This window comes from Orcinus orca, chromosome 14 (assembly GCF_937001465.1).
Source record: "Orcinus orca chromosome 14, mOrcOrc1.1, whole genome shotgun sequence".
Classification (NCBI taxonomy): domain Eukaryota; kingdom Metazoa; phylum Chordata; class Mammalia; order Artiodactyla; family Delphinidae; genus Orcinus; species Orcinus orca.
Genome location: NC_064572.1, coordinates 75,577,490 through 75,601,318, shown reverse-complemented (window position 1 = coordinate 75,601,318; position 23,829 = coordinate 75,577,490). Strand labels below are relative to the sequence as shown.

Genomic DNA, 23,829 nt, shown 5'->3' with positions numbered 1-23,829 from the left:
ACACACAGCAATGAAGACCCAATGCAGCCAAAATATAAATAAATTTATTTTAAAAAAGAAAGAAAATAACTCATAAAATATAATGAAAAATCATTAAAAATTAAAATGTTATAATAGAAAATATCCACTTACTGCAAAAAAATAAACAAATGAAGAGTGGAAGAACAGAAAATTCATGATATACAGGGGAAAAAATAAAATAACTCACATAAATCCAACTGCATCAAAAATAACATTAAATGTGAATAGATCAAATGATTTAATCAAAAGGCAGAAAAGACAGACCAGATAAAAGACAAATATGTAACTATGTACCCTTCATAGGAGACACACCTATATACACAAAGAGATTGAAAGTGAATGGATGAAAAAAGATATAGCATACAAACAGCAACCACAAGAAAGATGGAATGGCTATAGAAATATCAGACTTTTAAAATGTTACTGAAGATGAAGAGGGATATTTTATAATGATAAAAAGGACAATCCATCGATAAGATATAAAAATTGTAAACATACATGCATCTAACAGAGCCTCAAACTACATGAAGCAAACACCGACAGAAATTAAAACAGAAAGAAAGAACTCAACAGAAATAGTTGGAGACGTCAGTACCTCACTTTCAATGATGAATCAAACAACTAGACAGATGATTTGCCAGGGATTAGAAGACGTGGACAACACTATAAACCAACTGGACCAAACAGACATAAACAGAAAAATCCACATAACAGCAGCAGAACATACATTCTTCTTAAGTGCACATAAAAAACTCTTCAGGATGGACCATATACTAGGTCATAAAACAAACCTCAATAAATGTAAAAGGACTGAAGTCATATAAAGTATGTTCTCTAACCACAACTGAATAAAATTAGAAATCAATAACAGAAAATTTGGGAAAATCACAAATTGTGGAAATTAAGCAACACATTCCTAAATAACCAATGGATCAAAAAACAAATCATAGGAAAATTAAAAATTACTTTCAGGTATATTAAAATAAAGCATAATATACCAAAACTTACAGGATGCAGCAAAACACTGCTCAGAAAAAAAAATTATGGCTGTAAAAGCCTACATTAAAAAAGAGAAAAGATCTCATATCAACCAACTTTGTACCTTAATAAAGTAAAAAATTAATAGAAAACTAAACTCAAAGCAAGCAGAAGAAAGGAAATAATGAAGATTAGAGTGAAAATAAATAAAATGCAGAGTAGGAAAACAATAAAGAAAATCAATAAAGCCAAATACAAACTGTTCTTTGTAATGTGCAACAAAATCAACAAAGCTTTAGCTAGGCTAACAAAGAAATATACGAAGATACGAATTATTAAAATCAGGAATGGAAGATGAGACATACAACTGACAAAGACTGGGGAAAAGGACTATAGGGAAATACTATGAACAACTGGATGCCAATAAATTAGATAACCTAGATGATAGGGGAGATTCTTAGAAAGATACTAACTACCAAGACTTACTAGAGGAGAAACAGAAAATAGGCACAGGCTATAACAATAAAAAGATTGAGTTAGTAATCAACAAAGTGCCAGAAAAGTATAGCCCAAGATCAACTGGCTTAATTCATGAATTCTACCAAACACTTAAGGAGAATTAACAATTATTCACAAATATTTCCAAAACACAGAAGCAAAGGTAAGACTTCCTAACTCATTCTATGAGGCCAGTATTAACCTAATACAAAGACAAGACAAACTTATCACAAGAAAAGATGATGCCAGACCAATACCTCTTATGATTATACCTGCAAAACTTCTCAACAAAATACTAGCAAACTGAATCCACTAGAATATAAAAGGATTATACATCATGACTAAGTTGCATTTACCCCAGGAATGCAAGACTATTTAAATATATGAAAATCAATCAATACAACATACTATTAGAGAAATAAAGTGGGGTGGGGGTGGATCACAACATCATCTCAACAGATGGAAAATACTCAACGAACTAGGAATAGCAGGGAATTATCTTAACCTGATAAAGGGCATATATAAAAACTTCATAGCTAACATCATATTTAATGGTAAAAGACTGAAAGTTTTCTTTTTAAGGTCAGGAACAAGACAAAACTGTCCTTACTTGTCACTTCTATTCAGTACTGTACTGGAGGTTCTGGACAGGGCAATTAAGCAAGAAAAAAAAATGAAAGGCAACCAGATTGAAAAAGAAGAAAACTAACTTTACTTTCAGATGACATAATCTTCCATACAGAAAACTAAGAAATCCAAAAACATTATTTAATCTAATAATTGTCTTCAACAATGCTACAGATCAATTGTAGAAAAATCTGTTTTATTGTATTTTTATACACTTCCAAACTGAAAAGTTTGAGAGTGAAATTAAGAAAACAATACCAAATACAATAGCATCAACAAGAATAAAACATTTAACAATACATTTAACCAAAGAAATGCAAGATTTATACATTGAAAACTACAAAACATTATTAAAAGGAATTAATGAAAAGGCATCTGTATTCATGGATGGGAAGACTTAATATTAAGATAGAAATTCATCCCAACTGATCTGCAAATTCAATGCCATCAAATTCCAAAAGACTTTTTTTATAGGAATAGACAAGCAGATCCTAAAATTCATGTTTAGAAACAGAGGGCTCAGATTAGGCAAAACAATCTTGATAAAGAAAAACAGAGTTGGAGTACTGACAATTCCCAATTTCAAAACCTACTTCAAAGTTACAGTAATCAAACCATGTGCCATTGTCATAAGGACAGACATACAGACCATGGAATAGAATTAGGTCTAGAAATAATACCATACATCTATGGTCAATTGATATTCAACAAGGGTGTCAAGAAGTTTAACTGGGGAAATAGTCTTTTCAACAAATGGTGCCAGGATAGCTTGATATTCACATGCAGAAGGATAAGTCTGGACCCATACTTCACACCATATATAAAAATTAACTAAAAAAGGATCAAAAACCTAAAGGTAAGAGCTAAAATTACAAAAATGTTAGAAGAATATATAGATGTAAATCCTCATGACTTTGGATTAGGCGACAGTTTCTTATATATGACACCTAAAGCTTAAGCAGCTAACAGAAAAAAAAAGATATACTGGACATTATCCAAAAAATGCTGTGCCTTGGGCTTCCCTGGTGGCGCAGTGGTTGAGAGTCCACCTGCCGATGCAGTGGACACGGGTTCGTGCCCCGGTCCGGGAAGATCCCACATGCCGCGGAGTGGCTGGGCCCGTGAGCCATGGCCGCTGAGCCCGCTTGTCCGGAGCCTGTGCTCCGCAACGGGAGAGGCCACAACAGTGAGAGGCCCGTGTACAGCAAAAAAAGAAAAATCCTGTGCCTCAAATGACACCGTCAAGAAAGTGAAGAGACAACCCACAGAACAGTGGAAAACATTTGAGAATCATATGTCTGATAAGGATCTCATACCCAGAACACATAAATAACTCTTACAATTCTACCATTTAAAAAAAAAAACCTCAATTTAAAAGTGGGCAAATGGGGCTTCCCTGGTGGCGCAGTGGTTGAGAGTCCGCCTGCCGATGCAGTGGACACGGGTTTGTGCCCCGGTCCGGGAAGATCCCACATGCCGCGGAGCGGCTAGGCCCGTGAGCCATGGCCGCTGAGCCTGTGCGTCTGGAGCCTGTGCTCCGCAACGGGAGAGGCCACAACAGTGAGAGGCCCATGTACCGCAAAAAACAAAAAACAAAAAACAAAAAAAGTGGCAAATGATTTGAATAGACATTTTCCATAGAAAGTATATGAGTAGCTAATAAGCACATGAAAAGAACACCATAAGTCATAAGGGAAATGCAAAACAAAACCACAGAGAGCTACCACTTCACATCAACTAGGAGGATAATAAAGAAAATGATGTATTAACCCATATTGGTGAGGAGAGTAATTAGAATACACTGCTGGTAGAAATGTAAAATAGTACAGTAGCTCTGGAAGAAGTCTAGCAATTCCTTAAAAGGTTAAATATACATTTATCATATGACTAAAAAATCAACTCCTAGATACATACCAAAGAGAAATTAAAACATGTTTACACAAAAACATATACAAATGTTCATAGCAGCACTATTCATAATAGCAAAAGAGTGGAAATAAGCTGAAGACCCATCAACTGATGAGTATGAATATGTGGTATGCAATTTAATACTATTCAGCCATAAAAAGAAGGACTGATATATGCTATAATACGGATGAACCTTAAAAACGTATGCTAAGTAAAAGAAGTCAAACACTAAAAGACACATTATATGACTGCATTTAAATGAAATGTCCAGAATAGACAAATACACAGAGAAAGAAAAGTAGACTAGTGGTTTTCAGGTGTTAGAGGGAAGGATGTACAGGTAGTGACTGTTAAAGGGTATGGAATTTTGTCTTGGGGTAATTAAAGTGTTCTGGAATTATATGATGGTAATAGCTGCACACCTACTGACTATACTAGAAACCACTGAATTGTACACTTTAAAATGAAGGATTTTATGTCATATGAGTTATACATCAATAAACAAACAAAGTAGTTAGAACTAATTAGATGAGCTGAAAAATAATTTACACAAATTCTTCACATCTCTGTATGTACAAAATTCATAATATTACTTTATCCTTGCTCTCATCAAAAAAGTACAATTTTTTCCCACCATTGGAACATGCATTGGCATGAAGTCTGTTTCAGAGCAGTGGAATTCAGAAGTAATGGTATGGAAATTTTGAGCTTACGCCTCAAGAGCCATATATACTCTGCTCTCTCCTTCTTCGAATTCTATTCTAAACATATATGTACAGCATCCCAGTCTACACCACCAGAGGATGATAGGCCAAATACAGCAGAGAACAATCATTTGCAGCCTGAGGACCCCTAGATCCAGCAATCAGCTCAAACCACCAGACGTGTGAGTAAAGAATTCTGAGATCATCCAAAACCAGTCAAGCTGCCAGATAAATGGAGCCACAAGAGAAAAATAAGGAGAGACTGGTAGAAGAACTGCCTAGCAGAATTCAGCAAAATAGATGATGCAGAATCATGTGTAAAACTGTTTTAATACAGTGAACCTCGCATGCTATGTTAAATAACAATGACTAATTAAAAAATAGGTTTAAGAGAAAACTAGAAACATCTAAAGGAAGAATTAATGAATCAAAATATAGATCAGAGGAGGTGCAAGGATATAAAATACAGACAAGACAATAAGAAAACTTAGGAACATGGTGAAAAAGCCTAACATAAGTGAATCAAACTTTTAGAAAAACAGACTAGGGTGACACAATGGGACAGATGCAATATTTGAAGAGATAATGGCAGAAAACTTTACAAACATGATGAAAAACACATGCCACAATTAAAAAAAGAAAGATGATACTTAGGTACATCACACTAAAATTGCTGACATCCAAAAACTAAGGAAAAAATATATTTTAAAAGGTCAGAGGGAAGAAAAAGACATATTACTTTCAAAGGAGAAACAATAAAACTGACAGAGGAATTCTGAAGAGAAAGTAGAAGCCAGAGGAAAAGGAAATTACATCTTCAAATTATTGAAAAAATATATCTGTCAACTTAGAATGCTATTACCAGTAAAAATATCCTTCAAATATGAGGACACACACATACACAATAAAAACTTTTTCAGATGTATAAAAGCTAATTTATAGCCCAATTGAGAAACACACTACTTTAAAATGTTACATAAAGTTCATCAAGCTAAAGAAATGTTATAGCAAAAGGAAATTCAGATCAATAGGGAAAAATGAAGATCACAGAAAATGGTCAATACATGGGTAAATAGAAAGATTTTTTTATTATTATGATTTCTTTATAAGAAAATTGTCTTTTTAAAGTAAAAAAAATAATGTGATGTGTGGTTAATAACATATATAGAAGTAAAATATATGACAGTAATCACACAAAGGACAGGAAAAGAGCAAATGGAATTACACTTTTGTAATATTCTTACCTTATACATGAAGTAGTATAATATTGATTCAAGGTAGACTGTGATAAGATAAAGATGACTATTACAATCACTACAGCAGTCACTAAAAAAAACACAAAAGAGGTATAGCTAAAATTCCAATAAAAGTGATAAAAGTGGACTTCAAAAACACTCAATTAATCTAAAAAAAGGCAAAAGGAGGAACAAACAACAGAGAAAAAAATAAAGGAAATTTTAAAATTGATACCATGATGGTAGGACTAAATTCAATATTACTAATATTATATTAAATCTAAATTGACTAAACAATTTGATAAAAGACAGAGATTATCAGAATAGATTTTAAAAACACATCAACAACAACAATAAAAAACAAGACATTAATGCTGCTTACAAGAGATTCACTGTAAATAAAAACACATAGACAGAAGATTTCCACTTCTGCCCATGAAGGTTTAACTGCTGTGAGAACTGACCTCTAGTGTAAACATAGGAAAACTGAACAAAATATATGAAACAACTACTTTCAAGTATAACAGGCAGTTCAGGAATGGCATCCCTGAGAAAAAGAAGACAAAATATGACTGCCCTGGCTTGCTATCTGGAGGCAGATTTGAGGATGCAGCCCAGGGAGGAAAACCCAAACCCTCGTTTAGTTGAGGAAACAAAGAGCAAAGTTCAGGGAGGCCATGGTGGTTAGGCTTTGTGGGGCAAAATACTAGAGAAGAGAGAGTTGCACACAGCAATCTATAGACAGGTTCCCTTGAATCTTTGGTTAAATAATAAATTGAACACAGTGTGAAGCTCTATGAAGCTGGAGAAAGAATCATCAGAAAAAAGTAAGTAAAACAATGTCAGGAACTCACGTAGGACTAGAAATAGCTTATACTCCCAAGAGTCAACGTGGAGAGACCTCTTAATACAAAGAGCATTGTATGCAGAACACAGAAAGGCACTGTCTTAGTAGTGGAAATAAATTAGCACTGAACTTAGGGCTGCTATGTACAGGCCATGACAAATATTAAAAACAATTTTTGAAGTAACACAACTGAATGCCAGAATAAAGTCCAACACACTTAAAGAAATAGAACAAAACTGAATAAGCTAGAAAAAAATCACAATGTCCAGGATAATACCACCAAAAATAACCAACCTGGAAATTCTGATTCATAATCAGTTAAAAAAATATATATATATATATATATATACACGCGCCAATAGAAACAGAGAAAGAAATGGCATACCAATTGGGATGAGTAGAGAAGGATTTTTAAAACAGCTATTAAAAGTATGCTCCATATACTCGAGAATACAGAGTAAAATATCAACATAAGAAGGAGAGAAATGGAAAATATAAAAATGACTAAAATTCAATTTCTAAGATGAAAAAATATATACAAAATTTAAAATAAATTTAATAAGGAAAAAACCGTCTTTTCAACAAATGGTGCTTATAGCCATGAACAAAAGAATTAAGCTGGATCCCTATCTCACACCACACACAAAAATTAACTCAAAACAGATCAAAGACCTAAATGTAAGAGCTAAAACTACTAAAGCCTGAAGAGAAAACATAGGTGAAAACCTTTGGGATCTTTTATTATACATGATTTCACAGGCATGAAACCAAAAGCACAAGAAAGAATAGAAAAAATAGATAAAACATGAAAATTTAAAACTTTGGTGGGGACTTCCCTGATGGAACAGTTGTTAAGAATCCACCTGCCAGTGCAGGGGACACAGGTTCGATCCCTGGTCCAGGAAGATCCCACATGCTGCAGAGCAACTAAGCCCATGTGCCACAACTAGTGAGTCTGCACTCTAGAGTCTGCGAGCCACAACTACTGAGCCCGCGTGCCACAACTACTGAAGCCCACACGCCTAGACCCCATGCTCCGCAACAAGAGAAGCCACCGCAATGAGAAGCCTGCACACTGCAACGAAGAGTAGCCCCTGCTCGCCGCAACTAGAGAGAGCCCGCGCACAGCAATGAAGACCCAACATAGCCAAAAATAAATAAATAAATTTATTTAAAAAAAAAAAAAACTTTTGTGCTTCAAAGGGCACTATCAAGAAAGTGAAAGACAACCCACAGAATGGGTGAAAATAATTGCAAATCAATCTTTAGTAAGGGATATATTCAGAATATATAAAGAACACTCACAGTTCAATAATAAAAAGACAAATACCCCAATTAAACAATGTGCAAAGAATCCAATAGACATTTCTCAAAAGAAGAAATACTAATAGCTAATAAACACATGAAAAGATGTTCAACAACATTAGCCACCAAATGACTGCAAATCAAAACCACAATGAGATACTACTTCACACCCACAAGGATGACTACAATCAAAATGATGTGAATGGAATATTACTAAGCGATAAAAAGAAACAAAATTGAGTTACTTGTAGTGAGGTGGATGGACCTTGAGTCTGTCACAGAGAGTGAAGTAAATCAGAAAGAAAAAAATAAATACAGTATGCTAACACATATATATGGAATCTAAAAACAAACAAACAAACAATGGTGCTGATGAACCTAGTTGCAAGGCAGGAATAAAGATGTAGACATAGAGAATGGACTTGAGGACATGGAGTGGGAGCAGGAAGCTGGGGCAAAGTGAGAGTAGCATCGACATATATACACAACCGAATGTAAAACAGTTAGCTAGTGGGAAGCAGCTGCATAGCACAGGGAGATCAGCTCCGTGCTTTGTGAGGACCCATAAGGAGGGTGGGAGGGAGGCTCAAGAGGGAGGGGATATGGGGACATGTGTATGCATATGGCTGATTCACTTTGTTGTGCAACAGAAACTAACACAGTGTTGTGAAGCAATTATACTCCAATGAAGGTCTATTAAAAAAAAAACGATGTGAAATAAGCAACGTTGGCAAGGATGTAGAGTAACTGTAACCCTCATGCACTGCTGGTGGAAATGTAAAATAACACAGCAGCTTTGAAACAGTCAGGCAGTTCCTCAAAAGGTTGAACATGGTTACCATATGACCTAGGTATTCCATTTCCAAGGTAATGAAAATATGTCCATACATAAACTTGTACATGAATATTCATAGATGATTTTAAAAACTAAAAATCAGAAACACTCAAATGTTCATCAAATGATGAATGAACAAACAAAATGTAGTATAGTCATACAATGGAATATCACTTGGTAATAAAAAGAAATGAAGCACTGCTATATGCCACAACATGGATAAACCTTGAAAACACTATGCCGTGTGAAAGAAGCCGGTAAAAGAAGACCACAATTATATGACTCAATTTAGATAGAATGTTCAGGATGTGTAAAGCCACAGCTGACAAGGGTGGGGGGCGGTTACACAGGCCATGACTGCTAATGAGTACAAGGTTTCTTTGAAAGATGATAAAAGTGTTTTTAAACTGACTGTAGTGATGGTTGTATAACTCTGAATATACCAAAAACCACTGAGTTATACACTATAAATGGGTAAACTGTATGGTATGATGGTTAGTCTTATGTGTTGATGAAGCTGGGTTATAGTACCTCAGGTATTTAATCAAACACTGATGACCTCCTCCTGAGTGTGGTAGGGACCTGAACATATGATGGGATAGTCATTCTGATGATTAGGTTGTTACATGGCACAGTTGGCTTTGAGAAAGGGACATCATCCTGGATGGACTCAGTCAGATGATCCCTTAAAAGGCATTAGTCTCTACTTGAAGGAGATTCAAAGTGTAAGTGATCCCATTTCAGTTGTCGAGACTCTACAATGCGAGTTCTGGAGACGGAAGGGGGATGAGGGAGAGAACGTGAGCATTCTTTCAGAGCCGAAGTGGTCACTGGCTGACAGCCAACTAGAAAACAGTCACCTCAGCCCTACAATTGCAAGGCACTGAATTGTGCCAACATGTGAATGAGCTTGGAAGCAGATTCTTTTCTAGAGGGCTGGTCAAGTATTTTGTAAAATGTCCTTCAATGTCGTTTTGTCTGATGTTTTCTGATGACTAAACCAGGTTATAGATTTGGGGGAAGAATACCACAGAAGTGAGGTGCCCTTCTCACCACATCATATCAGGGGGTATGTGATATTAACATGACTTATTACTGGTGTTGTTAACCTTGATCACTTGTTTATGGTGATGTCGCCTTACATCCTCCACTGTAAAGTTACAGTTTTTCCACATCTACACTCTATTCACTAGGAGTCACCATGTCCAACTCACACTCAAGGGGAGAGAAATTAAGCTCCATTTCCTAGGGGAATGAGTGTCAAGGTACTTGTGGACATACGTTCAAACCACCACAGTAATTAATAAATATTTTTGAGGAAGATATTTGGAAGCTACACAAATATATTTTTTCTCCTTAAAGTTTCACCCACTAATTTGAACATTCTTAAGAAGACTATTCTTACGGCACTTATTACTGTGGGGTTCTAACAGCAATTTTTTATTTCCCTCATTCATTCTACATTTATTATTTGGAATTTTCTGTAAGGAATATTTATCCATTCTCACCCATTTATTATCTATTCAGTCACTTAAATCACATGGATATGTATTCTGTTCTTTGGGTTACAATCCAACACAATCATTATTTTTTGCCCAGATTTGACCCATTAAGAACTCTTTCTGGTTGGCTGTGTCCCTCTGACATGCTCCCATCCTCCTTTATTTTGTTTTGAGCACTTTCTTACTTTCTGGCATTAAACAATATTTCAGGTTCACCTTGTGTTCTCCCTGCCCCAGCCCTAGAACCAGCCATTACTCCAGAGAGCCCTGGTTCCTTTCATTGGAAAATGGTATTTAGAAACCAGGATTGTGGGCACTGAATGTGCTCATTGCTACTGGGGCATCATGGCTTCCAGGCCCTCTTGGAGAACTGAGCTAGAAAATATATGTATATATACCTCTGCGTATATATATTAAATATTAAAATAAACTTGAATTCATGCTTATACTCTAAACCAATACCAGGATTCTTTTTTCTTTTCTTTTCTTTTCTTTTTTTTTTCTTTTGGCCATGCCGCACCGCATGTGACATCTTAGTTCCCCAACCAGGGATCGAATCCGTGGCCCCTGCAGTGGAAGCTCGGAGTCCTAACCACTGGACCGCCAGGGAATTCCCCACAGGGTTCTTTATAGTCTTTACTCTTCGCATGTTTTTTTAATAGACCTTCATTGGAGTATAACTGCTTCACAACACTGTGTTAGCTTCTGTTGTACAACAAAGTGAATCAGCCATATGCATACACACGTCCCCATATCCCCTCCCTCTTGAGCCTCCCTCGCATCCTCCTTATGGGTCATCACAAAGCACGGAGCTGATCTCCCTGTGCTATGCTGCTGTTTCCCACTAGCTATTTTACATTCGGTAGTGTATATATGTCAATGCTACTCTCACTTTGCCCCAACTTCCCCCTCCCACCCCGTGTCCTCAAGTCCATTCTCTATGTCTATGTCTTTCTGTGACGGTGGGAAACCTGGCTCACATTAAACCCAATTAATTTATATATTTGTCCAAACCTACTAAACATATAAAGTATTGTTAGAATTGTTAATCTGTACTATGTGAGAAACAAATTTACCAATCAGAATATAATGTTTATGTAGGTTTTCTTCTTTAGTTTTACAGTATCCAGCCAAAACGCTGTTTTCCAAGGTTACTTAGGTCAGCTCATTATTTTGATGAGGTTATGGCATTTGTAATACAGTTAAATTTATTTCTCACAGTTTGCATTCCCTTATGGGATCCCCTGACATGCTGGTTGACTTTTTTTTTTAATTTGCCGTCAGGAAAGTTCTTTCTTTGTGGTATACGGTATGGTTTGACAAATGCATAGAGTCATTATGAACTACCACAGTGTCATAAAGAAGAGTTCCACAGCACAAAAAATTCCATTATGAGGTCCCCTTGAAGGCAATCCCTACCTTTACTACTTCTGGCAAATAATTGATCTCTTTTCCATCTCCATAGCGCAATATGTAGCCTTTTGGTCTGGCTTCTTTCACTAAGTAAAAGGTATTTAAGATTCAGCCACGTTGTATGAATCAATAGTTTGTCCCTCTTCTTGGTTTTCATATATTCCAAAGTTTATGTAGAAGTACCACATTCCCTTAGTCCATCTGGTTTCAGTGCAACACACTGTCAGCGCCGCACCTACAGCAAGTTCTGCAGTATCTCCCCACTTTTTTGCCTCAGAATGTTCACTGGTATCATGATAAGCTATTAATCAGACATGCCGGCACAGCTCAGAAGTACAATACCCCCAGAGGCATCACTCAACCATCAATGGAAGAGAGTTAGTGGATAAATTCCCCACCCCCACCCCCAATCCCTGAGGGTTAACTCTGAGAAGCATTCTGCATAGTTCTTCATAGGTCCCTAGTGTGTCTGAGCTCAAATTTCCCAGTATAGTAGTCAGCCTAATAATGTACATATTATTGGTTTTTCTCCCGACTTTGAAACTCTCTGTTCCCTCAATTGTGCTTCCTAGGTTCATCTCGTAAATAAACTATCTCACCCAAGTCTTTGTGTCTTCTGGAACACTCTTTCCCCAGACAGCCGCATGATTCACTCCCTCATCTACTTGAGGTGTTTATTAACCATTACTTCTAAGTGAGATCTTCTCTTACCAGTCTTTTAAATTGCAAGCTTTATCCCCCTTCCTTGCTTTATTTAATAGCACTTATCACCACCTAACTTCATATACATATATATGTGTGTGTAATTAATTTTATTAATTTCAACTCAAATACAGGCTCAATTAATGCAGTGATTTTAGTCTACTTTTGTTCATTGTTATGTCTCTAGCACGTAAAACGCTCTTTGCACATAGTAGGCACTCAATAAAAATATACTGAATAAATTAATTTTTCAAGAAGGTTGATTTTATTCCATATAAGAACAGACTCCCTATTTTAAAAACTCTAAAAACTTTACTGACCTTCAAAATTGAATGGTACCAAATACCAAGGGTCAAATAACTCTATCATGGATATTATACAAAATATTCCCATACTTAGCCTGACTGGATCCTCTGAGCTGCCTTTGAATTCTAAGATAGTATAATATTATAAACAATAAAAGACTACACTACAGTACAGAAATTTGGTATGAAACCAATATTTTTTTTCCTTTTAGCAGTTCACATGAAACCAAATCTAACAATTATGTACCATGCATCTGGTCAGCCTGTTTAATGATTCCAAACATAATACCACCTATAAAACAAACATGGATATAGGAAAGAATTTTTTTAATCCTTTAAATTTGAGTCTTATTTTCATTGTTTTTTTTTTCTAAATCTTTATTATAAGAAAGGAAAGTAATTCTTGGTGTCCTTGAGCAGAAGCTAAAATTGCTTTCATCACATTTTTATTACCTGGACACTGGATAAAGGACCACTCATAGTTCTTCTCTTTAGGACAAACACTGGTGTCAAGAACCATCTCATTATTTTGCATTCCAACAAGCTTCATTGGTCCCCGGGAAGACCCTTCAATGCAGTGTCCTCTTCCTGTATTACTAGGATCGTTGCACCAGCCACAACCAGGCTGCTCCAAACATTGTCCACAGGTTCTCAATCCAGAACAATTTTGAGCTGCATGGCAGGAACATCATTAACAAGTATGTTATACGACTTTATATTCAAATAGAATTGCAAGCTAATGGAAAAATAAATATGATCTGAAAAAAGACAGTAAAAAGTCATCTATAGTTAACGTAAACATTTTATGTAATAATAAGAGACAGTAATTACTTCAAAAGCAAATAAAACATACATTATGAACAAAGAGGAGATGAATGGACTGACTTGAGGGTGAATAAAGGTGTGGTACCATGACACGGAGAAAAACGAAGTCAGCATTTTAAACACTCCTGAGAACTTTGCCAGTATTAAGACCTTTCGGGAACTGATCCTGGGGCCTACAGACAACATTGTCTGTGATATAGAGCAATGTTAGTTGTTCTTCTTGTGCCTAGGGACGGCCTTCAAGGAAAAAATCTGCATCTTCCTGTGAATGTCCAGTGTAAGTCATGCTTACCCACTCCCTGGGATAGCTGAACCCAGCTGGACTGCCTCTCAGGGACAATGGTCTTCCCAAGGGTCCAAGATACTAGCATTTGCCGGCCATGGGATGTTTAACAGCAACCTCACTCAAAGAGCCAAACTGAATGGGAATATGGAAACTGGATACTCTGCCTTAGCAGGCAACCAGGAGGACAGGCTCTCTCTGACTTTCAGGGCTGCAGAATACCACCTCAAGAATCACTCACTGAAGCTCAACCTTTTTTTGCTTAACTGATGTATAGACTAGGAGCCTCAACTAAGCCTGCGAATACTGTGATGTCTTTTCCAAGGATGAACATATTACACTCTGCCATAATAGTCATAATAGCTGCTATGTGATGTTTCAGATTTTTAATTCACAATCATAGTACCTTATATCAGGCTGAGATTTTTTAAAATTAGTTTCACTGATGTTTTGCTAGCAAAGGTACACTTTGTCTTGGGACTTATTTATCCATATAAGATAGTGCATAGGTACAAAGTACCATGAATGATGCCTTCTCATGGCATGCTAGAAAAACCTCAGAGGAAAAAAAAAACGGTAGACTTCTGGCGGTCTCAATTTCATTTTTGTTGTGGTAATAACTTAACTGCCACTCAGTGTTTTAATGTTACTGGAAACAGAAATGTTCCTCAGAAAGCTGCGAATAAGAATAGTGCAAGCTTCTCAGTGAACATCAGGAACTCAATATAGTAGGCTGTGCAGGGATAATACAATACTGGTTTAAAGAATTCATCAATTGCACTATGATTTGTTGTTATGAATTTTTTCAGTGCTGAGCATTTCACAGACTGGATGTAAGAAAGTGAAGAATGAGTACCATCTCCTATATTTCCTTAATAATAAATCTAAAAGGAAGAATATTCTTTGCGTCACTGAACACAAGTCAATGTTAACCCTGTAGATAACTAATTCAGTGACATGAACATACTTCTTTTTGAAATTCTTTAAGCAGTAAATGGTGTTAAACGGCACTTTGTTTAAAATACCCTTAGATAACTGAACATTTTATGTATTACCATACTCCTCCCTAGACTTTTCGCTGTGAAATATTTCTCTTTTATCTGCGATTGTAGCTAGCCCACAGTATCATTGACTAGATTATTCTAAGTGTCTTCAAAACTATATTGGGTTGCTATGAAATCAATGGGGAACAATGTAAAATATCAAATTAGGTATGCTATCTTGACATTCTAATTTACTATCATGTGATGAATTGAAGTAAATCTTTACTAGGTCGCACCCAAAATAAATCTAGGCTTTATATTTGTCTATAGATATCTCCTAGGAAAATAAAATTTATTTTAGGATTACCTTTTTAAGGAAAGATAACCAATCAAATGTCTTGAAGAAGCATAATGTACAATTAAACCTAAACTATTTTCAAACACAACATACCTGTTATTGCTTTTCAAACAACTGGGTAAATCTTAGATGAAAGAATCCTGCCTTTCTTACACTGACTGAATGACAAACTATTAATGGTGTCTTTATCTATTAGACTTTAGGCTTTAATAATGAATTAAAAAATGTCATCTTCAGAGAAACGTTCTATTCTCTTATGTTTTATTTTAGGTATGAAACTATTACAAAAGGAAATGTTGGTTTAGTTATTACTCAAGAGTGGAGAGTTGGGCTTCCCTGGTGGCGCAGTGGTTGAGAGTCCGCCTGCCGATGCAGGGGTTGCGGGTTCGTGCCCTGGTCCCACATGCCGCGGAGCGGCTGGGCCCGTGAGCCATGGCCGCTGAGCCTGCGTGTCCGGAGCCTGTGCTCCGCAACGGGAGAGGCCACAACAGCAAGAGGCCCGCGTACAGAAAAAAAAAAAAAAAGAGTGGAGAGCAACATGCATTGCTGAAAAATTAACAGAACATTCATTCTTTAATTTGTAACGGAGACTAAAAATCTGAGACTCTAATGTTTTTTCTTTTCTTACGGAAAATAATAATATAGGAAAGCTTTTGTAGGCTGTGCTATTTTGAGTAAGTTATGGCTAGTCTGAAGACTATGTATGAGCTATAAGTAATTAGAGCAATTATTTTTATTTTATATTTATTTATCTTTGGCTCTTTGAAAGATTAATTCCAACAGGTCCTCACAGTGAATATCAAAGAAAAACCCCTTTGTGATTCCAGCATGGGAGGGGAAAAGGAACAATTTTGAGATATGCCAGAGCACTGTTTTTCTTACCAAGGCCTGGAGAAGCAATTTAACAGAGCCTAAACTACTGGGGTTTTATCAGAGCCTAACTGACCTGGCTAAAGGGAAATAACCAACTCTAACCTGCTCTAGTCTTTCATGTGGGGGGAAGAGAAATATACAACTCCAGCTCCCTCCAGCCATGCTGTACCACCTAAGAGTGGAAAAAAAGACTGAGTACCACTAGTGAAGTGAAGTTCACAGAACAGTATGGGGCACAGGCTCACCAAAAGAATGAGACCTAATCACAGGACTGTAGAATACTTCCCCTCCCGCACAACCTACTACTACATTACTGAAAGCCTATTTACAGTAGTTTCTTTCAATGTTTGTTGGTTTAAAACATGGAAAAGAATTAAACGTTAATAGAGAAGAAGTTTGTTTTCCATAAGGAGTGGGTCACTGCCAGGTAAATACTATTTCCAAAAAACACAAGGGCTCCTTGAGGCAAAGTAAAATGCCCCTCTTCCTTACAAGGATATATAGGGCATATAATTTTAAAAGCTATGGAAAAAAAAAATAACTGCTATTAGACATCATCAGTTCAAATGAGCTATATATATAGCCACGGGGAAGGCAAATGTGACAACAGACATAACAGTGAAAGAAAAGACCTATGGAAATGAAATATCCAGCAGACTAGACTAACTGCTCAAGGAACAAACTGCAGAAGTAGAAAATAAGCCTCTATAACAATCAAGAAAACAAAAGAAGCAAAAGATCAAAAACAAGAGATGCCAAAGCAGGACTGAAGAAGTCACCTGTGCATGCCTAGCTGACAATCCCACCAGCAGCAGTTATCATCATTTAGTTCAGCAGTGGTAAAAATGCAATTCATACCTGTGTTCAAATAGTTAATCATTTTAAATTTACCCTTCAAAAAATGAAGTTACAATCTTTACAGTGGAGGGTTCTCAAAAAAACTCATTCTGAATAGATAAAAAGCCCCAAATTTGGGCTTCCCTGGTGGCGCAGTGGTTGAGAGTCCGCCTGCTGATGCAGGGGACATGGGTTCGTGCCCCGGTCTGGGAAGATCCCACATGCTGCGGAGCGGCTGGGCCCATGAGCCATGGCTGCTGAGCCTGCACGTCCGGAGCCTGTGCTCCGCAATGGGAGAGGCCACAACAGTGAGAGGCCCGCGTGCCACCAAAAAAAAAAAAGCCCCAAATTTTTAAAAACCATAAAAAAGGAAAAATATCTGAATCTCACTTAGCAAACAAAGAGATGGAAAGTACAAGTGAATTTAAGAGATATTAAGCTTGTAGGTGGATCAAGATGACAAAGTGGAGCTCACCTACAAACACATCAAAAATACATCTACAGGTGGAACGGTTTTCACAGAAAACTAACTGGAAATTGGCAGAAGATCTCTTATACCAAAGCTGTAAGAAAGATCCCCAAGTAACTTGGTAGGACAGAAAAAAAAAAAGGCATCAGGACAGATCCAAGGCCTGTGGGAGGAATCTGTGAAGGAGGGAGGGTACACATGGGCAGGTCCTTGCCCTGAAAAGCCCCCCTGCAAGCTGGGAGGAGCCTGGACTCTGCTCAGAAAGAGCATGCACCTGCTGGCTTCCTAGCTATCTGTGCAGACAGACCAGTGCTGACAGCTGCCACCTAACTGGACTTGCTGCAAGGGAAAATCCAGCAACCTAGGATACTCTACCCAGCAAGCTTATCATTTAGAATAAAAGAAGAGATAAAGAGTTTCCCAGACAAGCAAAAACAAGAAGAATATAGCAATACTAAATATAACCTAAAAGAAATATTGAAAGCTCTTCTCTAAATAGAAAAGAAGCAAGAATCTATAGGAAAGGGAAAATCACAATAGGAAAGACAAAAATATAACAGGATTGATCACTTAAATAAGCCAGTACATAAATTTATAAACAATCAAAAAAATTTTTAGAAGTGATTATAACTACAATTAACAGCAAAAGGATAAACACGAAGATGTAAGATAGAACGTCAAAATCACAAAATGTGGGGGAGGGGAGTACAAAACTATAGATTTTTTAGAATGTGTTTGAACTTACATGACTATGTCTAAAGCAAACAGATGTAGTTATGGGTTAACATACTTCAAAACCAGAATAATCACAAATTAAAAACATACAGTAGATTCACAAAAAAGAAAAAGAAACAACATAATACAAAAGGAAACCATCAAATCACAAATAGAAAAATATAAAGAAGAAATGAACACAGAAGTACTATAAAATCAACTAGAAAACAAGGTTTAAAATGGCAATAAATACATATTTATCAATAATTAGCTGAAATGTCAATGGAATAAATACTCCAATCAACAGACACAGAATGGCAGATTGGATTAAAAAACAAGAACCTACAATATGCTGCCTACAAGAGACTCACTTTACGGCATATAGACACATATTGATTGAAAGTGAGGGGATGGAAAAAAATATTTCATGCAAATGGAAACAACAAGAAAGTGGGGGTAGCAATGCTCACATCAGACAAGAAATACTTTAAAAGAAAGTCCATAAAGACAGACAAAGAAGGACACTATATAATGACAAAGGGATCAATACAAGAAGAGGACATCATACTCGTTAATATATATATGCACCCAATATACAAGCACCTAAGTACATAAAACAAATACTAAGAGACATAAAGTCAGAAAGTAAGAGAAAAATAAAGATGGTAGGAGATTTTTAACACCCCACTGATATCAATGGACAGATCTTCCAGACAGAAAATCAATAAGGCAACAGAGACCCTAAATGACACAATAGAACAGTTGGCCTTAATTGATATCTACAGGACACTACATCCAAAAAGACCAAAATACACATTCTTTTCAAGCACACATAGAACATTCTCTAGAATACACCACATACTAGTATACAAAACAAGCCTCAACAAATTTAACAGGATAGAAATTATTTCAAGCATCTTTTCTGACCACAATGGTATGAAACTAGAAATCAACCACAGAAAGAAAAATGGGGGAAAAAGGATCACACAAAGACTAAAAAGCATGCTATTAAAAAAACCAATGGGTCAATGATGAAATCAAAGAGGAAATCAGAAAATACCTCAAGACAAATGACAATAAAAACACATTGACAAAATCCATGAGAGGCAGCAAAAGCAGTCCTAATAGGGAAGTTCATAGCAATACAGGCCTTCCTCAAGACGCAAGAAAAATCTCAAATAAACAACCTAACCTACCACCTAAAAGAATTAGAAGAAGAAGAAGAAACAAAACCTATAGTCAGCAGAAGGAAGGAAATAAAGATCAGAGAGGAAATAAAATAGAAATCAAAAAACAATAGAAAAGATCAATAAAACCAACAGCTGGTTTTTCACAAAGATAGAATTGAAAACTTCTAGCCAGGCTCACCAGTAAGAAAAGAGAGAGGACCCAAATAAACAAAATAAGAAGTGAAAGGGGAGAAGTAACAACTGACACTACAGAAATACAAAAAGTCATAAGAGAATAAAACAAAAAGGCATAAAAATATGAAGAGTTATATGCCAACAAACTGGACACCCTACATGAAATGGAAAAGTTTCTAGAAATACACAGCCTACCAAATTTGAGGCAAGAAGAAACAGATCATTTGAATAGACTGATCACTAGAAGTAAAATAGAATCTGTAAAAACAAAACAAAACAAAACAAAAACTCCCTGCAAACTAAAGTCCAGCACCGGACAGCTTCACTGGGGAAGTCTACCAAACATTCAAAGAAGAATTTATACCCATCCTCCTCAAACCGTTCCAAAAGAATGAAGGGAAGGGACACTCCCAAAGTCATTCTATGAAGCCACCATCACTCTGATACCAAAACCAGACAAAGACATTACAAAAAAAGAAAATTACAGGCCAATATCTTTGATGACTATAGATGAGAAAATCCTCAAAAAAACAGAAACTGAATCCAACAATACATAAAATGAATCATACACCATGATCAAGTTGGATTCATTCCAGGGTGGCAAGGATGGTTCAACATACACAAGTCAATCAATGTGATACACCCGATCAACAAAAGGAAAGACAAAAACCACATGATCATTTCATTACACGCAGAAAAAGCATTTGATAAAATTCAACATCAATTCATGATAAAGACTCTCACTAAACAGGGTATAGAAAGAACACATCCCAACATAATAAAAGCCATTTACAACAAACCAAAAGCCAAAATAATATTCAATGCTGAAAAGCTGAAAGCCTTCTCACTAAATTCAGGAACAAGACAAGTATGCTCACTTTCACCACTTCTACTCAACATTGCACTAGAAGCCCTAGCCACAGCAATCAGACAAGAATTGGAAAGAAAGACATAAAACTGTCATTATTTGCAGATGACAGTATATGCTATATAGAGAGAGAACCCTAAAGACTCCATACAAAGACTATTAGAATTAATAAATGAATTCAGCAAGGAAGCAGGATACAAGATTAACATATAGAAATCTGTTGCGTTTCTTTACACTAACAATGAAATATCAGAAAGTGAAAGTGAAAAAACAATTTGTTTAAAATCATATCAAAAAACTAAAATACCTAGGAATAAACTTAACGAAGGAGGTGAAAGACCTATACACTGAAAACTATAGAACACTGAAAAGGAAACTGAAGATGATTCAAAGAAGTGAAAAGATATCCCATGTCTTTAGATTGGAAGAATTAATATTGTTAAAATGACCACACCACCCAAACCAATCTATAGATTTAATGCAATCCCTATCAAAATATGCATGGCATTTTTAACAGAACTAGAACAAGTAATCTTAAAATTCATACTGAACCACAAAAGATCCAGAATTGCCAAAGCAATCCTGAGGACAAAGAACAAAGCTGGAAGCATGAACTTCTCAGACTTCAGACAATACTACAAAGCTACAGTAATCAAAACAGCATGGTACTGGCACAAAAACAGACATATGGATCAATGGAACAGAATAGAGAGCCCAGAAATAAATTCACACACCTAAAGCCAATTAATCTACGACAAAGGAGTCAAGAATACACAATGGAGAAAAGACAGTCCCTTCAACAAGTGGTGCTGGGAAAGCTGAACAGCTACATGTAAATCCATGAAATTAGAAAAATCCCTCACACTACATATAAAAATAAACTCAAAATGGTTTAAAAACTTAAAGATAAACATGACACCATAAAACTTCTAGAAGAGAACATAGGCAAAACATTCTCTGACATAAATCATATCAATGTTTTCTTAGGTCAGTCCCCCAGTGCAAAAGAATTAAAAGCAAAAATAAACAAATGGGACCTAGTCAAACTTAAAAGCTTTTGCCCAGCAAAGGAAATCATCAACAAAATGAAAAGACAACCTATGGAATGGGAGAAAATATGTGCAAACAATGTGACCAACAAGGGGTTAATATCTAAAATATACAGACAACTCATACAACTCAATAACAAAAAAACAAACAACCCAATCAAAAAATGGGCATAAGACCTAAATAGACATCTCTCCAAAGAAGACATAGAGACGGCCAAAAGGCACATGAAAAGATACTCAGCATCACTAATCATCAGAGAAATGCAAGTCAAAGCCACAATGAGGTATTACCTCACACTGGTCAGAAAGGTTATCATCAAAAAGTCTACAAAAAATAAATGCTGGAGAGGGAGTGGAGAAAAGGAAACCCTCCTACACTGTTGACGGGAATGTAAATTGGTGCAGCCACTATGGAAAACAGTATGGCGGTTCCTTAAAAACTAAAAACAGAGCTACCATATGATCCAGCAATCCCACTCCTGGGCATATACTCAGAAAAGACAAAAATACTAATCTGAAAAGATACATGCATTCCAATGTTCATAGCAACACTATTTACAACAGCTAAGACATGGAAAAAACCCAAGTGCCCATAAAGAGATGACTGGATGACTGGCTTAAGAAGATGTGGTGTCATAAATAAAGAATGAAATATTGCCATATGCAGCAACATGGATGGACCTAGAGATTATCATATTAAGTCAGACAGAGAAAGACAAATATATATCATCACTTATATGTAGAATCTAAAAACAAACGAATCTATATACAAAACAGAATCACAGACATAGAAAACAAACTTACAGTTACCAAAGAGGAAAGGAGGGGGTGGGGGGGAATAAATTAGGAGTATGGGATTAACAGATACAAACTACTATACATAAAATAGATAAGCAACAAGGATTTACTATACAGCACAGGGAACTATAGTCAATATCTTATAATAACCTATAATGGAAAATAATATGAAAAAAGAATATATATATATATATAAAACTGAATCACTTTGCTATATACCTGAAACTAACACAATATTGTAAATCAACTATACTCCAATAAAAAAAGGCAAAAACAAGAGATATTGATATATATCCAAAAATTCCAATGACTATTTTAAGATTTCCAATAAGAGTAAATAGAAGAAAACAAATAATTTGACATTAAGGAACATTTTTAGCAGATGACGGAAAACTACTCTCCAAATTAAGAGCGAATGAGAATCCATTTTTGAAATCCACATCAACTACTGTAAAACTGAATTCAAATAAACTGCAAATTTTTGAATGCCAAGGATAAAGAGAATAGTCTTAAAAGCTCTCAAGGAAAGGAAAAAAAAAGATGTCCCACAAAAGAATGAAAATTAGATTGGCATGAAAATTCTTAGCCACAACACTGAATGCTAGACCTTCTAAGGAAACAACTTATTTAGAACTCCACACCCAGGCATTTAATCATTCAAGTGAACATGAAAAATGCACTTTTAGACATGCAAAGACTCAAAAAGTTTACTAGTCACAAATTTATTTGGAAAGAATTAGTGAAGACTATTTTCCAGAAGATGAACAAATGAAAAGAATGGAATATAAGAAAGATTTGTGACTGGAGAAGACAACTTAGACTTAACTCTAAATAATTTTTAGAAAGTTCTTAAAAGTTTAAGAGCTTGGAGACTTTCCAAGTTCCTTTTTCCCTACCTTTTAGCCTTTTTGTATTGTGAAATATAACACACATACATAGAAGTACATAAAGAAAAATGTGATACTAATAAATTATTTTAAATGAATACTCTGTACCTGCATGCAGCCTAGAAGCAGAACATTGCCTCCTTTGTACCCTTTTCCTAATCAGCACCACTAATCTTTTCCAGCAGCATCCACTATCTGACATTTATAAGAATAACTTTTTACCTTACCCTACAGTTCTACCTAAAAAATTCATTCCTAAACAATATAGCATAGTTTTGCCTATTTTCAACTTTATCTAATGGGTCATACGTATATAATCTTTTGTGAAACAAACACAACAATCAAGACACGAGAAGCTGAGCAATGTCTCAACTCCCCACAAGTCTCCAGGACTGGTATTTCAACCTTCCTCAGCAGCTGGCTCCTAGTTATAAGACGTTTTCTGTGCTAACAAGACCATTTTATGCCTGCAACACCCCCTTGTCACACACTTGATCACGTACGTCCCCATTCCTTATCAAAATTCCTAAAATGGGATAGCAACAGGGAGCTCAACCCATAACAGGTCCAGCCATACCCATCCCAGGAACACCTCTCCACTTGATGCCAAGAGCCTGGAAGAATAAATGCACACAACAGCT

At 36.0% G+C, this 23,829-nt stretch overlaps 1 protein-coding gene across 2 annotated transcripts in view; it reads right to left on the bottom strand.

The window, feature by feature from the left end:
• Positions 1-23,829, bottom strand: part of ATRNL1 (attractin like 1) — a 706,327-nt gene that overhangs the window by 527,411 nt on the left and 155,087 nt on the right. For both annotated transcript variants that reach the window (XM_049697036.1, XM_049697035.1), the window contains exon 18: positions 13,334-13,552. In XM_049697036.1, coding sequence (XP_049552993.1) covers positions 13,334-13,552 — 219 coding nt within the window. The remainder of the gene's footprint in view (positions 1-13,333; positions 13,553-23,829) is intronic.